Here is a 16,017-nt window from a genome sequence, read left to right on the forward strand (position 1 = left end):
CAGGATGTGGAATCGCGGATGTTTTATCATCCTCAGGTCATCCTAAAATGTCCTCAACTGATCCTATTCGGATCTATTTGTCCGTCTTAACGAACATTCTGTGAACGTTCTTCGGACTGGGTGCCAGGACCATCTCTGACCAATTGTGTACCTTTCCAGGTTGTGCTCTTGTCCATTTAAATAAGCTGTGAATGTGGTTACATGCTGGTGCTGTACAATAGAATTACTTGCCTAATTGTCACCGCACCCAAATCCATTTCTTTCTCCAAATCAGTATACTGTTAGAGTTATTTTGATATTCTGCCAGGACCATCTCTGGACCACCAAGGTGTGTTTCCAGGATGTGCTCACGTCCACATCTAAATAAGCCATGAACGTGATTATATGGTGGTGTTGTAACATGGTAGTATTTGTGTAAATCTCACTGCTGACGTACTCATCAAATATCTTGTGTACACACCACAATGCAACGCATAGCATGCTTCTTTTCGAAGAAATAAAAGGCTCACAAAAGCTTAAAAATAAAATTTATTACAAAAACACGAATACATAAGGCATCAGTCTTGATGCAAAAAAAAATGTCTGTCTGCCTTCTACAGCAATGGGTAATAGTGTGACTAAAAATGACTAGAAAATGAGCAATTAAAATAAAATCCTCGAACATTAAAAACTGAAAAGCAAAAATGATTATTAAAATGAGAAAATTATTCTTTAAACGAAAAGTTGTGGTTGCACAAAAAAGTCCTCCGCGCTGTGGTTGGCCCATACTGAACTTTAGTGAGGCCTGCCTTGTCACTCCAGCAGCTCTAGAAAAGAGGCACAAGGCATGAGAGATTCAAGGTTTTCGACTTAATTTTCCAAGAGAAACGAGGAAAACACTTGTGAAAAGACATGCCAGTCACTTAGCAATTCAAAGTCTACTCGTCAATTAAAAGGGAGATTTCGGAAATGACCTCAATGAAGAACAAGTGAAGGCATATACTATCATGAAAGAAGGTCAGTCATGCAATCACGGACACAAGAGAACCAGGCAACATAAATAACCTTCTTTCACGATGAATCCCTACAAACTAGCTCAACTTTAAGCATATACCATATTTATTCAATTATAAGGCGAAAGTGTAGTTGGGAGACCACCACAAAAAATTAGTAGGAACAATAATGGTAATATATGGCGATATAGAGTAGCTGACGAATTATTGAGACCGGGCGGGACTCGCTAGAAATATTGACTAGCACAGCGCCTAATCTTTCTCCTGAGGTGGTGGCAGTGGAAGGCCCCAGAATAAACAGAATGACTGGTTCGAATTATTTGCAAATTTCGCCTCATGGTGTGGTTTTGCAGCAGCGCGGTGCACACTGCCACGAAGCCACATTTCGAGGCAAAATTTACGTATAACCCACACTTTCTCTTTATTGTTCAATTTTATTTTTGAATACTCAGTGTGGAATATACACACAGAATACCGTACTGCCTTACTTGCCAAAGCTTATTGGTTACTACAACTCTCGCTGCTGTCAAAAATCAGGATCCCCAGAGATGTGGCGCTGCTGCCGCCATATTGAAAAAGTAACTCAATCTATCAGCCTCGCATATAAGGTGCGGGGTGGTGACTTCAAGGCTAAGGATTTCAGCAAAAAACCTCGCCTTTTATTCAAATAAATGTGGTAAGTGGCCACTTCATGCAAACTGAAGAGTACCAGCATATAAAACCTGTAGTCTGTATGGTTATTCCACCAAATAATGTTAAACTGCCCAAATATAATCATGTTTCTCATTGCATTTTCAAGCACCTATCAGATCAGCTGCAGGAAAACCTTTGAAGTATATTTAATAATTAAATATTATCAGGTGGAACCCTAAATTTAAATATTATGAGAATCTATCAGAAGAAATACTTACCAATGGCTCTCTCAGACTGTTTGTTATTTTTTCTAAGCTTCTCCCCAGCATGCCTGAGCCACGTTTTGACAACATCCTCAACTTCGCTTCTTTTTGCTGTTTCAAATGTGCACTTCACACTTTCTGCAACAATAGGAACAAGCTCTGTAGTTATCTTGATATTCAGTCATGACATAACAGAGGGCAGGGTCATTACAGAAAATATAACAAAAAATATTGGGTTGAATTAAACTTTACACAATTAACCTAATGCTATATATTAACTGTCAAATAAAAAACATTCCAGCATATACATTTAATTCAGTTATCTTACTTATTTGGCCACGATAGGAGGCAGAGGTTTATGGGCAAGCCAGTGATGAACTAATTTAGGAAAAAGTAGGTATCGACTTAAGAGTGGAGGAAGATGGAAACTTCAGAACCCGTATGTTTCATAAATGCGGCTAGAAACCCAACATGGCCTTTGGAGGTGTTGTGTTCAGCCAATGTAGCCCTCCTGATTATTGTATCAGCCAACAGGTACCACTTGTTAAATTTATATGACACCTGATGCACCTTTGTGATGCTTCACAAAAGGTACTTTAATCGTACATGCGCTCTCTTCAATGTGAGCTTATTCTTTGGCAGTCGGGCTATGTCCACAGAGTTCTTGTCGAGACAAAATTAAAAAATGATTGTTAGTCAATAGCAAAAGAACTCCTTAAAGGTGCAAGGCTTTGAAAACTATCATATCTTCAGGTGCACCACAGCAGCATGCTGAAAGCTACATACTATGTGTGTAGTTTAATGCTCCAAGTCTATTTCCTTGCAGGGTGAAGGGTAAGAAACTTGCCAAAAGCAGAAACAAGATACTGATAAATGTTTGTGGAAACTGACATAACTGCAGTAGTGAATAAACAGGATACAGTGTCCGCCAGGTAAAGCTTGAAAGACAACTGAAAATTGAATTATGTAATCAAGCAAGCGTACTTACTATATATTAGGTCGCACATTGTCAGCGATGAGAACTTTTTTTTCCTTTTTGTCCGAGCCAACTATAGTGAACAGCCACTTCCTGGGTCATCAGGGCTTCAAGAATGCGGCGGGTCGACAAACTAACATTTCTCCCTCCTAAGGCAGCAAGTTCCCGCATCTGCAATTTTACAAGGTTTAATACCATTAATAGGAATGCCAACAGTTCAGATAACACTAAGCAATTGTTTTAAAGCAGGTCAATTTTCAAGCAGCCCACTGACTGAAAACGAGTTTCAGGCTGCAATGCAAGGTTCAATAAAACATAATCCACATTTTGTACCAAACAGTATGCAACAAGTCTAGCATGGTACTGTGCTCTTCACAGGCATTTTAAACCTCCGACATCAGTGCTTAGTATTTCACAAAACAAAGAAAATTCAATGCAATTATAAATTAGACAAAGCAGTTTGGTTTATTTCATATATGCACTAAAGAAGCCCTACAATGGCACTGTAACAAATCTTTAACGTCCTTGCTATACCCTCTTCAGACCCATTGTCCACACCCGTGGACGACTTTCATCCATCTCATAATTAAATCGGAAGCTATAGGCTAGTATGTTTGGTGTAACGGAAAGCTAAGTGCAGGTGCCAGCATATGTAAAGCGTGTACTCTTTTTGTTGCAACCAGTTTTTCAGAAGATTGATACCTTGTACATTGTGTACTGTTGCACCATCAACTCAAAAATTAGGAATGTGAGGTACATTTTAAATGCCACTAGATTAAGTGGCAACCCATGATGAAAACAAACACAAGATGCTTTAATCTGAACAAACTAGAAACGGGCTCAATGTCCAAGTACATGGTGATGCTGATATGAGTAATAGCCCGCACCATCTGTTCAAGGAAGTAGCCATTTTCAGGTTTGCAAGAGACTGGTTGACATAAGTACTGACGTTGAAAGGTATTGTGTCGCTAGAATATTTTAGGGTCTGAGGAATATAAATGTACACTATTCACAAAATTAGTTACTTAAGTTATATCCATTATGCATTAGTTTTGTATTTAGGTGCAAAAAGCTAGGTATATTTCACTTATTCAGTGATGACAAAGACTTTCTTTTCCACCTCGAACTATGAACTGCAGTGCACCTAAAACCTGCTTCATATACTATAAGCAAGGAGACTTGCCTATTTCATACACAAAAAGCTGGAAATGTTTACCTTGACATGTCTATAAACTTCACACTTATCAAATTTGTGTAACTTATTTTAGAGACAACATGTTTTTTTATCTATCAATACTCCACGAAAAATGCTTACCAGCTTTGACTTCATTGCAGCATTTTCCGAGAGCTCTTGATCAAACAGTTCAAACTCAGTGATGTCACAGAATGGCTTTTCTAACAAATCTGTTTCAGGCTGCAGTTGATGGTCACAAAGCTTCCCTTTTATTACATCTAGTTGGCTTCCCAGGTGCTCAACTCTCAAGATTACTGTCTGTAGAAGCCTGATGACCTGTTTTATGCCTGAAATTCATGAAAATGTGTGAGGACACTCTGGCTGATCAGGCAATATTCATGCAGTCGTCAGGTTTAGTTTAAAAAATAAGTTATATTATGGGGTATTACGTGCCAAAATCACGATCTGATTATGAACCACGATCTCATTATGATTATGAGGGACTCCAGAATAATTTGGGGTTCTTTAATGTGCACCTAAATCTAAGTACACAGGTACTGTATTAGCTGGTACTGTATTCGTATTTTGCCCCCATTGAAATGTGGCTGCCTTGGCCAGGTTTAGTTTGTTTTGTTGAATGTGATGCATTCATAAACAATAACTAGATCCTAGTAGACAGTGTAAAAATCATAGTCAAATGATGTGAAACTTCAGCACAGTAGAGTAGTCACCCATCCTTCGTCATTGCCAAGCCCACAAGAGTGATGTTTTGCTATTACAAGAGTGTCACTAATACAGTAGAAATTAATAAGCTTCTTTAATGTCCCTTTCTTATGTTGAGTTCACTTAATGAGCTCTGGGAACCCAGAAACATTGCTCTGCCAAGCATTCTATTCTGTCCACTTTAGTCATAAGCCTGCACAGTGGTGGCACCGCATCTACAAACTATGTGAACAAACCAGTGTGAACAGGTAGCACAGGTGAGTTGTCTTCATAAGGAAATCCGATTAAGTTTGCCAAACCATTTTCCTTATTCAAATGCAGCAAATTTTTTAATCAGCAATCGCCACACCACCAATTAAATGGCAACATGCTAGGTAAAAAGAGCTGGTACTGTATTTTTGAAATGACAGTGCCAATCGTGTTCTGTGTTTACATCATGAAGGAAAGAGGAGAGGTCATAATGTTACATCGTGTCACACGGCCACCACTTCTGATCATGAGTAAGCCCGATCATGATAGAAATTCTCAACCACAAATGGCTCCTTCCCGCAAGATTGCAGAAAGGAGTCAATCACAACCGAGAAATTTGATCCCAGTCAGGCTTGATCATGATCGAAAGTGTGCCGTGTAACACTAATATTACTGTCAACAATGCGGTAAAAAACACCTCTGCTTATTGCATAGCTCCTCTGCCCGAAGTGAACCAAAAGGGAGCAATCTTCCTGCCTGGGCATTTAATCTATATTGCAAGTTTATAGCATCGAAAACCTGTTGCCCTTCATACACTAGTCAATAAGCAGCAGTCAACAAGTTAACGGAGTACCCAAATGGTACTCGAGCTCAGAGTAACATTACTCCCCGCCCCAAAGAGCAACTCGCTCCCTCAAGAGGGAACTTTAGCTCGGCGCCTCCTATCTAAATATATTGGAAAGGAGAAATCATTTTCCTTGGCAACCACTGCACCAAATTTGATAAAGTTTGTTGCACTTAAAAGAAAAAGTTAAAATCTAGTGACTGTTGGTTGCGAATTTTTTATTATATCAATTTTTAAAATAAAAATTGGCAATAATTGCAAATTCTCAGAAAACTAAACTACCATGTTTACAACTGTAATTCAGCAATATTAAGCGATATCACAGTTCCGTAAACACTGTACATCTAAATCAGACAAAACTGATATATTACACATGGCTCTCATAAAAACAAGTAATATGTGAGTAGAGCTTTTGCAAAACCCTAGTAAACAATGTAACAAATTCACGTAAGATATAAATTGACATATCAAATTTGTCCGCTTTAGATGATTACAGAACTGTGATATCTGTTCTTTATGCAGTGCTACAAATTTGTAAACTTCGTGCTTCTGTTTTTTCCTAGCTTACACATTTTTAAAAATATTTAAAAATTTAAGAAAATCAGGCCCTAAATCGAAATTCCGCTTCAAACAGTAAATAGAATTCAGCCTTCTCTCTCAAATGCAATGAATTTCATTAAGATCGGTCAAGGGGTTATCTCAGAAAAGGGTTTCTGCGTTTTACAGGTATTTGAATATGCGGCATTAGAGTTGGGCCCAAGCTAAAGCTTCCTCTTAAATGCTTCCCCATATATGACAACTTGCACTTCACTTTTAAAAGGATGCTGCAGGAAAATATTGAAGTCAAGTGAGACGGAAATATTAGGCCTCTGTAATAAGAAGTTTATCATTTGTAGCTAGAAAATGACGAAAACTGAAAATTAAGAGTGGTGCCATTTGTTGCAAACTACGGCACTTATTATGCAATGTCAGCACTGGCCGACTTGTAGAGACCAACAAAGGATCATGTATGTCAACTTGTCCATTCAAATTGAAAAAACAGCAGGGCACATAGCAGCAATTTTCTATGCAACAAATTGGTATGTTGACACACAGAAAGCAATGACGATCTACAAAAATAATCAATTCATATAGCCCAATATTTTCCTTAAATGTTGTTGGGCCTTCCTAGAGGTTTTATGAGGTAGAGGGGCTTTATATCTAGTGCATGGTTTGCATCAATTTTTTGCTTACAATGGCTCTGTTCACTGCAAATGCACGACTCATAGACACCTCGGAAGATTAATCAATCCTCTAACACATCAACACCCTGGCTTAACATGAATTCTTAAATGCTTACCATCATCTGAATTAGGTGCAACAGACAGACTTGAATGCCGCTTCTGAGTGTTGCACTCTGAAGTCCTCATTTGGCTTGCTTCTTTGAAAGACAAAAAAGAAAAAAATATTCACCAGCAGACATTTAAAGTCTGCTACTGCCAAGTAGTGCTTGTGCAAGTAAACCAGTTCTGTTATAAGATGTTTAGAGGTTAACCTTTGCACATTTTTAGCTACAACTTCAAGAGGTTCTATAAGAAGGAGGAAACAGACAATGCCAGATTACATACTTTTCATCAAAGAGTGAGTTGTCAATGATCTTATGCCAGACGATTCTTGCTTTGCATCTCCAAAGTCAACTTCACCCTCTGATTCTGAAGTCTCACTAGCACATTGCGCTGCACCTTGATCACCTAAAAAAGGAGAGGAAATGCACTGACCCATGCGAGTGACCCGAGCGAGTGCCTGGCAAGCACCAAATAATGTAGCAAGCAAATCAAAAGGAAAATCAATGATAACTAATTAGGTCCTCATCAAGAAAATACATTAAGTACAAGAGCAATGCTTCTGTACCTAACACACACAAAACATTAAACTGGGTTTTTACGTGCAATATCTATGATATGGTTTCGGTGCACATCATAGTGGGGGACTTCAAGTTAATTTTGACCACATGGTGCTCTTATCATACACCAAAAAGCCGCCGGAGCCAAGGTCAAACCTGTGACCTTGTGCTCAGCAGCACAATGCCACAGCCACTGAGCTACCATGGCAGGTGGTCTCTAATACTTACTGATAGGTTTTAGTGTTCCAAAGCAACTGGAAGTGCCATTGCAAGGGGCTCTTGGAAATAATATACTAAAAAGTCAGCCAAGTGTCCAGAGATAAGAGACTGACTGACAATCCTCAGTCACTCTTGTGTCAATTTTACTTTATATATTAAAATTCACAGCCATTAAAATGCCATTAGAAACTGTCTATTGCACTTTAACAGACCAAATGACTATGCAACTTCTATTAGAAATGTAATGATTAGATATCCTATGTTCCACTTTTGTGCCAACAGATGATTTCAAAGTTCAGATGTCACCAGTTTCTAGAGAAAGCAGAGGTATCCATTTTACAAAGCTGTATGAAAATTTACAATGTAGAGATGAATTTGTAATGTGGCAGGCCATTGCCCACCTGCTAGGGAAACCCATACAATTTTGGGGGGAACCCAGGCGTTTTCCTTGAAGGTGCAGTCCTACTGTCCATTTTACTGAGAAAAATTGTGGCATATAAAAACTAAAGCCATTGTAAAAACATGCCATGTCTAATGTTTATATGCTCCATCCTATGCTGACTGTTAATCTATAACATGCTATGCTACCAGTAGATATATTTTTTGAAGATTATTGTGGCACTGTCAGGCATCAGCTCCCAGAGCAGTTCCTTCTCAATATTCAAGTTTTTGCAACATCATTCTAAACATGTATTCATTATATTATCAAAAGGTACAGACTTACTGCAAACATCGGCATCATTCGCCCCATATGTTGACGTATGTGATGACTGTTTGTGAATACGTCTCCCATCCTTCTTCTGGGCTTCTAAAATTGAAGACAGCATATTCAGGTAACGTGCAACAATTCCTTAGTGCACCAACTACAATGTGATTTCAAAGCTCAGATGTCACCAGTTTCTAGAGAAAGCAGAGAGATCCATTTTATAGAGCTGTATGAAAATTTGCAATGTAGAGGTGAATATATAAAGTGGCAGGTCCTTGCCCACCTGCCAGGTAACCCATAAAATTTTAGGGGGAACCCACGTATTTTCCTTTAAGGTGCAGACCTACTGTCCATTTTACTGGGAAAAATTGTGGCATAGCAAAACTAGTACGAAGAATATAATGAAATAAGAATGCTTGCTAGTATGAAAAACAAATAGGAAACATACTTTTCATCATAGAGGACGGTGGAAGAGGTAGTCGCTGCACACTTTCCGGGCTTGAGCTAAGGGCTCTTCGTTGCTTTTTTCTTTTGCCCCTTCCCAGGTCGACTTCACTTCCCAAGTCTGACCCATTTTCAGCTTGCTTAAGCTTTTGTCGCGCTGCATCATATGTTCCTAAGGAAAGCGACAAATAATAATGAGCATAAATTCAAGCACTGCCCCAGTTATTTACCTCAATGTAATTTTTGATATGTTTTCTAATAACCTTAAGAGATCTCATGTTACCAGGTAACCTTAAACAAGTTGTTGTGCCATATATGAGCTTTCATTTCTGAACGAAAAAGTGAGTGTCACCTAGTAGGCATGTGAAAACTACAGCTGTGTCACCAAAGAAAACAATCTTGCTAAAGTTACTTTTTTTCAGAGATGTGTGCGCACATTTAAATTTTACATCACCAACATGAACACCGATGCTATGAGACATGCTACAACATAATCAGAAGAGAAATGTAAAACTTACTGAATGTGCCTATGGGCACACATGGCACGACTTGCCAGTTGGAGGACGGAGATACTCCACATTTTGCTAAATACGAAACATTCTTGGAATCCTGTGGCCACAAGCAGACATCACCATGCAGCCACTTGGTATGTACAAGAGCCACAGAGTCGCCTTCCTCTGGAAACTTGACGACTGCATATTGATCACCTTAAAGAAAAACAATATACATATTGTACAGTTCTATATACAGGAGTTTCTTCGTCATTTACATCTTCAGATGCACAAGAGGAAATACAACCAGCTTCTTTTTGAATGGGAGTCGCATGCATTTTTCTGCGACCCATGTCAGAGGCCAACACCGCAACGGAGAAGGCTTGGACACAATCAATATTCCCAGTGCTGATGAGGGACAAGGTGTCAAATATACATCATCTTTCTTCAGGAACTTCCTACCGATGATGTATGGCATACCTTGTGTATTATGGGCAAAGTTCTCTACCACAAATACACTTCCATCAAGGAGCTTGCAACAGCTGTTCCTCCTACTAGTGTCTAAGAAAATCCCTTCCGGAAAGGTCACTTTTTTGAACTGTGGCCCTTGGCAAAGAGGCACAAGAGGCCCATCTTCATGTTGTGCAGTCAGCAGAGGGGACCTGCTTACAGTCGTTTTCTTTCTGCTCTGAAGCTTCCTTGTTTCAGCGATTCTGTTCGACAGTTGCTCCAGTGGATGCTGTGGCTTTCTCAGAAGCTTTTTGATGGTGCTCATGTGGCTCTCAAATGGAAATGCACTCCACGAGTCCAGTGGCCCCAAATGTCTTGCATCATCGGCAAGGTGGCAAAGCCCATGCACATTATGGGACACACGGTGCTGACCATATATTTCCGCAAAGCCTCTAACAAATAACTTTAAAAGCTCCTCGGCATAGTCAAGCTCGGCTTCTACTGTGCTTCGTGATGCAAGTATGGTTATAGCTACATGAAGACAGAGAAAGTTTTCATACATCCCTTGTGGTATTACAGAGGACAACACCAGTGGACCACTATAAAGCACAAAAAATCTGAATTCTGTTGCTTTCCAGCGATCTATGTCTGATAGGCTTCTTGGACGTCTGTTGAAATCAGATGGTACAAAAAGAGAAAGCTCAGTTTGCTTGGCTGAAATCTGATTTTGTGCAGAGGCCCCTTGTCTAATCTGCTTTGGACCTCGAAACCACAGCAGAAGCAGTTTTCGCATGACTCCTAGGCACACAAGGTGCATATAATCCAGTGGCACATCTTTCACCAAGTCAACTGGCAACTCCTCAAGAACTGTATTGCCAATATGGTGTTGCTCTTGAAATTGGCCTCGAAATGTGATGTTGGTGCGCAGACTACCACTTTTTGCCGGAAAGCACACTCTCCCTTCACTGTAGAGGCCTTTCACAGTGCATTTCGTACAGCTGTAGTACCCAGTGTGGTTTCTTACATTGAGGATAAATGCTCTTGCAGGTGCATCACAGATGACGGCATTTATTCTGACAGGTATAACTTGTGCGCCAGAACAGATTCCAGAGCTAGCGACTTCCTTAACTTCATCAACAAACTGACGAAGAAACTTATTTGCATCATCTGGCTTTCTCTCGCCAAAGAAGACACCCACAACAAATGGGTCATGAGCTTCGATTTCTTTCACATGACAAAGTATCGTCCAAAATTGGTTCCTCGAGCTCTTTGCCAGGGGGAGCCCATCAACATGAAAATTGAGAGCAAGCTCCAATGGTACATTATTTGCCATTTCTAGCAACTCACGAAGATGTTGCACAATACCAAAGTGGCAGTACTGCCCTCCCGCTATGTTGACAATGCTTAATGACTTCCTTGGCGTTTCTAACAGTGTTCTTGCCGATCGTGGAAGATAAGAAAGACACTCATGGCCACGCAAGATTCTCAAAAGGGCAGTAACTGAGCTGTGGGAACAGCCATACTGAATGGCCCATGCTTGTAATTGGTCGCTGAACGGCGCGACATTGTCTACCTCAGGTTGCTTTTCTGGCTGCACATTACTTTGCTCCATTCGCTCCTGCAGGTAATCAGAATCCGAACTGCTGCTGCAGAACACGGAGTCATGCTCGACGCTAGGCCGCTCACGTTGGTAGGCTTCCGATGCAACATCACTGAACAATGGGTTCCCACCAGCAGCGTCAGGTTGATTGCGCCGAGTGCTCTCTCCGGGGCCAGATCGGTACACATTGCTCTGCTCGCTATCAGTTACAGTTTGCGATGGATTTAGGGTCATAAAAAATTCATCTACCCTTCGGTTTCTCAAGCGGCGAAACCATCGGTCATCGCTCGTCGACATGATGGCGCACACTAACCGCGCTAACTATGCGCAATAAAGTAGCCAATTAAAGAGAAACTGAGACTTCCACCCAAATGTAGCAATTCGCTACTATGGAAACCCAACTGGGTTCCTCGAAAGAAAGCCTCGCAGTTGAAGAAAAATTCGTCCTGGTCCGGGACTCGAACCCGGGACCACCGCCTTTCCGGGGCAGCCGCTCTACCATCTGGCGGTGGTCCCGGGTTCGAGTCCCGGACCAGGACGAATTTTTCTTCAACTGCGAGGCTTTCTTTCGAGGAACCCAGTTGGGTTTCCATAGTAGCGAATTGCTACATTTGGGTGGAAGTCTCAGTTTCTCTTTAATTACATATCTCCACCTAGCGGATTTCCGCTGAACTATTACATCATATACTTGCCTTTGCTTCGAGTTGTCGACAAATTCGACTTCGCCCTGCCATCGGCTAGCCGCCTGGTTAGCTCAGATGGTAGAGCGGCTGCCCCGGAAAGGCGGTGGTCCCGGGTTCGAGTCCCGGACCAGGACGAATTTTTCTTCAACTGCGAGGCTTTCTTTCGAGGAACCCAGTTGGGTTTCCATAGTAGCGAATTTCTACATTTGGGTGGAAGTCTCAGTTTCTCTTTAATTACATATCTCCACCTAGCGGATTTCCGCTGAACTATTACATCATATACTTGCCTTTGCTTCGAGTTGTCGACAAATTCGACTTCGCCCTGCCATCGGCTAGCCGCCTGGTTAGCTCAGATGGTAGAGCGGCTGCCCCGGAAAGGCGGTGGTCCCGGGTTCGAGTCCCGGACCAGGACGAATTTTTCTTCAACTGCGAGGCTTTCTTTCGAGGAACCCAGTTGGGTTTCCATAGTAGCGAATTGCTACATTTGGGTGGAAGTCTCAGTTTCTCTTTAATTACATATCTCCACCTAGCGGATTTCCGCTGAACTATTACATCATATACTTGCCTTTGCTTCGAGTTGTCGACAAATTCGACTTCGCCCTGCCATCGGCTAGCCGCCTGGTTAGCTCAGATGGTAGAGCGGCTGCCCCGGAAAGGCGGTGGTCCCGGGTTCGAGTCCCGGACCAGGACGAATTTTTCTTCAACTGCGAGGCTTTCTTTCGAGGAACCCAGTTGGGTTTCCATAGTAGCGAATTGCTACATTTGGGTGGAAGTCTCAGTTTCTCTTTAATTACATATCTCCACCTAGCGGATTTCCGCTGAACTATTACATAATAAAGTAGCCGTCGCTAGAATACCGCAACAAACTCCTTCACTTAAGGTTTTTACTTCACTAACAAATAAAAATGCACTCACCTCCTTTTTCGGATCCGGAATGCATGACTGCGATAAAAAAAATGCGGCAACGGAGGTCACAGCAGACTCGCAGTCTCGCGCGGGCCGCGGCCACGGAAACACAGAAAACGCGCGCGGAACGCTGGCGCTGACTGGCTTTCGTCTGGACTTGACTTGACTTCGATGCATGCGCAAAATTGACAACATCACCAAATCTCAGAGGCTTTGCCTTTATGCACAACATTAAGGGTCAGAATCTGCAAGCCTCCGAGATTGCGTTTTGTTGAGAGCACGGTGGTTGAGAGCCTGCGCCATCTGTTTCCGGCTCTTTCTGCATGCAGCCCGCTAAAACACAGCCTAGAAAAACATGAGGAAAAGACCGGTTGGAAGCGAAAAAACGTAAAGGAAACTCCTCTGAGGAATTCTCCAATAATGCGTAAGCATTGTATCTACATATCTACGCAGAGCTGCCCGTATGAAACCCTGATCGGTGCTTTCCAGCATGGAGGAAGGATCCTTCCTCCATGCTTTCCATGGAGGAAGGATCCTCCATGGTGCTTTCTTAGCTTTCTCGTTGCGGTGTCCCCTCATGCGCGCTCTATCCTAAACGATCGATCTTTTCCTGGGACATCCCTATTGCTTGCTACCTCCCTTTTAGTATAAGTTCGAGCATTCTTGCCCAGAAAATCTAGACCGGTTTAAACCTGCTTCAGCTAAGCCGCGGGTGTCCAATAATCACCGGGATCGGCCCACCCACCATTGCCGCGTGGGTCGGCCCGGTATTGCACTACCACCATGCAGGATCGGCCCACATAGCCTTATTCCGTTACCCCATGCATTCCTACGGAGCGCATCGGTCACATATGTTACGGACGTACAGACAGGCAGATTCCGGAGGGAATTAAGCTTAGCCGAAGAATGCCTACGCATTAAAAGAGAGGGGCGCGTGCCATTTTTCCACACGCGGTGTGGCTAAGCGGCAAAGGCGGAGCGACGTTCCACCTGCGCCTGTCTCGCGCACGTCTAGAGCTAGGCTACATGCACCATCGATCTGAAGATGTACGCTTTCTTATATATATATATATATATATATATATATATATATATATATATATATATTGTATACTTGTGATTTCCAAGAGGAATTCAAGCCGCTCACTTGGGCACTGCACTTTTCAAGGCATAGGCATGATGGTTAGCATATCGTTCGTTGCGGCAGGCGTCGGCAGTTTTGTCACTATCGCTAATTGCCAATTTAATACATAATGAACTTATAATTTTCTGGATAGAAATGTAGGCTCTTTTCAGGACTTCCAGAGGATGTCCTATAGCATGCATTTTCTGGATAAAAATGTAGGCTCATTTCGGGACTGCCAGAGGACGTCCTATAAGGTAGATTTTCTGGAACAATTACCAGGTCGTGCTAGGGACGTCCTCAGAACGTCCACTGCGGGATGAGGACGTTTTGACCATTTGAGGACATCCTGAGGATGTTTTGTGTTGTCTGGGGTCATTTGCACGCTGAGCTGGCCGAAACAAATCTTTGCGTTGGAGGTTGCTTTCACAAATCTTTTCTGTTGAGAAACTCGCAGGTTGGTTTCATCCGCGCACGCTTTTCTCATTTATCCTGATAATGGTTTTGCTCCATCACTTCACCACGTCCGACGAGAAACGCAGGGGCACAGTACACAAACACACCCGCCGCTCACAGTAGGCACCAGACTTTGGCGAACTCTCCTCGTCGACGAGAAACGCAGGGGCACAGTACACAAACACACCCGCCGCTCACAGTAGGCACCAGACTTTGGCGAACTCTCCTCGTCGTAAATTCACTTAGGAGCAAAAGAAAACACCACGCAACAAACACGCACGATTTTTGTTTGCAGCGGTACGTCCCCGCGGGATCCTGTTTCCGCACGAAGCGCTGCGTCATCGATGTTCTCTGCAATCTTTCTGCGCCGGCTCACGGCTCAGAACAAACGCACGCGGCACAAATTGTGCATCGTAAGCTCACAATAATATTTCCGGCATGACAGACCACCACAAACAATTCAAATTCACTCTGACGAAGGGTGACGCACAGAGCTGACGCGACTCGGTCCAGTTCGAAGCGAGGGCGGCCATGTTAGGCATGTTCTCCGTCGGCGGGGACACCGGCCGTCCGGCTCATGACGTCACCTGAAGTGCGCGCCTATTGGTGAGGCTCGTGTGCATCCGCCTTTGAGGGGCAAATGCCGCTGCCTTCTAATAATGTGTCCGACTATAGCCACAGCCACTGAGCTGCCGTGGCGGGAAAGCGCCTTGAATGATCTACTATAATGCATGTTTCCCATTCAGTCAAACCGGTACGATGTCGTGAAATACGGCGACTTGTTCCGTTCCAGCAATCACTCCAACTGGCACGCGCGGGACTGCCAGCTGTGCTATACGAGTAAATCTGTACAACATGTGCCATGTGGCTGCCCCTATAAACGGAATGCCGACATATAGGTTGGCTGCTACTGTTGCCCGTCTCGATAGCCAGCTGCTGTCAGAGGAATTTATATTGGGCCCTTGGCGCAACTGTGAATGTAGTTTTCATTATTCCAAGCCTGGCTTGTTTAAAAAATGTCGCAGTTTCACCCGAAAGGCGAAGCATCAATTGCGATAGCAAATTAGCAGAGAGCTATTCGGAATAGGGATAGTAGTTTTATCGGCTGCATTAAGTTGGACACTTACTCACTGAATTAACAAGCGTGGTGTCAGCGCGCACAAGCACAGATGAATAGATCACACTCGATGACCGCAGACAACCACTGTCAAAACGCTGACAGCAAGCGCAGTCGCCGGAGCGAGCGAAGGTTCGTGCGGTCTATCGCTTCAACGGAAACTGAGCGGCCGAATGCACAGCGCATACAAAAGTCAGAGCCGTGTGGAGATCGCTTGCAAGATACGGCGCGCGCGGCAACACCGACAGCCCGTACCGGCGCAAACATAATAGACAGTTTTAGTTTAGCGCTAGCGTAATAGCGCGGTTACGGGAAATAGCGTTACCGTTCCGCAAACGAACTTTGCAGAAAGAGAGTTTTACTAT

The 16,017-nt window shown here is 42.8% G+C and overlaps 1 protein-coding gene across 1 annotated transcript; it reads right to left on the bottom strand.

Moving 5' to 3' along the window:
* Nucleotides 1–641: 641 nt before the first annotated feature.
* LOC119440276 (uncharacterized) lies at nt 642–11,664 on the bottom strand. The gene is made up of 10 exons (XM_049662843.1): nt 11,370–11,664; nt 9,345–9,533; nt 8,831–8,998; nt 8,401–8,484; nt 7,183–7,305; nt 6,915–6,995; nt 4,180–4,385; nt 2,877–3,035; nt 1,904–2,026; nt 642–806 (listed from the first exon to the last, which is right to left on the bottom strand). Exons 1-8 carry the CDS (start codon nt 11,662–11,664, stop codon nt 2,898–2,900), a joined length of 1,284 nt encoding a protein of 427 aa, XP_049518800.1. The 3' UTR covers nt 642–806; nt 1,904–2,026; nt 2,877–2,897.
* Nucleotides 11,665–16,017: the final 4,353 nt, after the last annotated feature.

The sequence above is a fragment of the Dermacentor silvarum genome, chromosome 2 (genome assembly GCF_013339745.2).
Source record: "Dermacentor silvarum isolate Dsil-2018 chromosome 2, BIME_Dsil_1.4, whole genome shotgun sequence".
Taxonomy (NCBI): Eukaryota; Metazoa; Arthropoda; class Arachnida; order Ixodida; family Ixodidae; genus Dermacentor; species Dermacentor silvarum.

Coding starts and splice junctions, on each gene's coding strand:
- LOC119440276 (XM_049662843.1), bottom strand. CDS start 11,664: ATGTCGACGAGCGATGACCGATGGTTTCGCCGCTTGAGAAACCGAAGG. Junction 8,999..9,344: donor TGTGCCCATAGGCACATTCA/GTAAGTTTTACA, acceptor CGCTTTCCTTAG/GAACATATGATGCAGCGCGA. Junction 6,996..7,182: donor AACTCACTCTTTGATGAAAA/GTATGTAATCTG, acceptor TGTCTTTCAAAG/AAGCAAGCCAAATGAGGACT.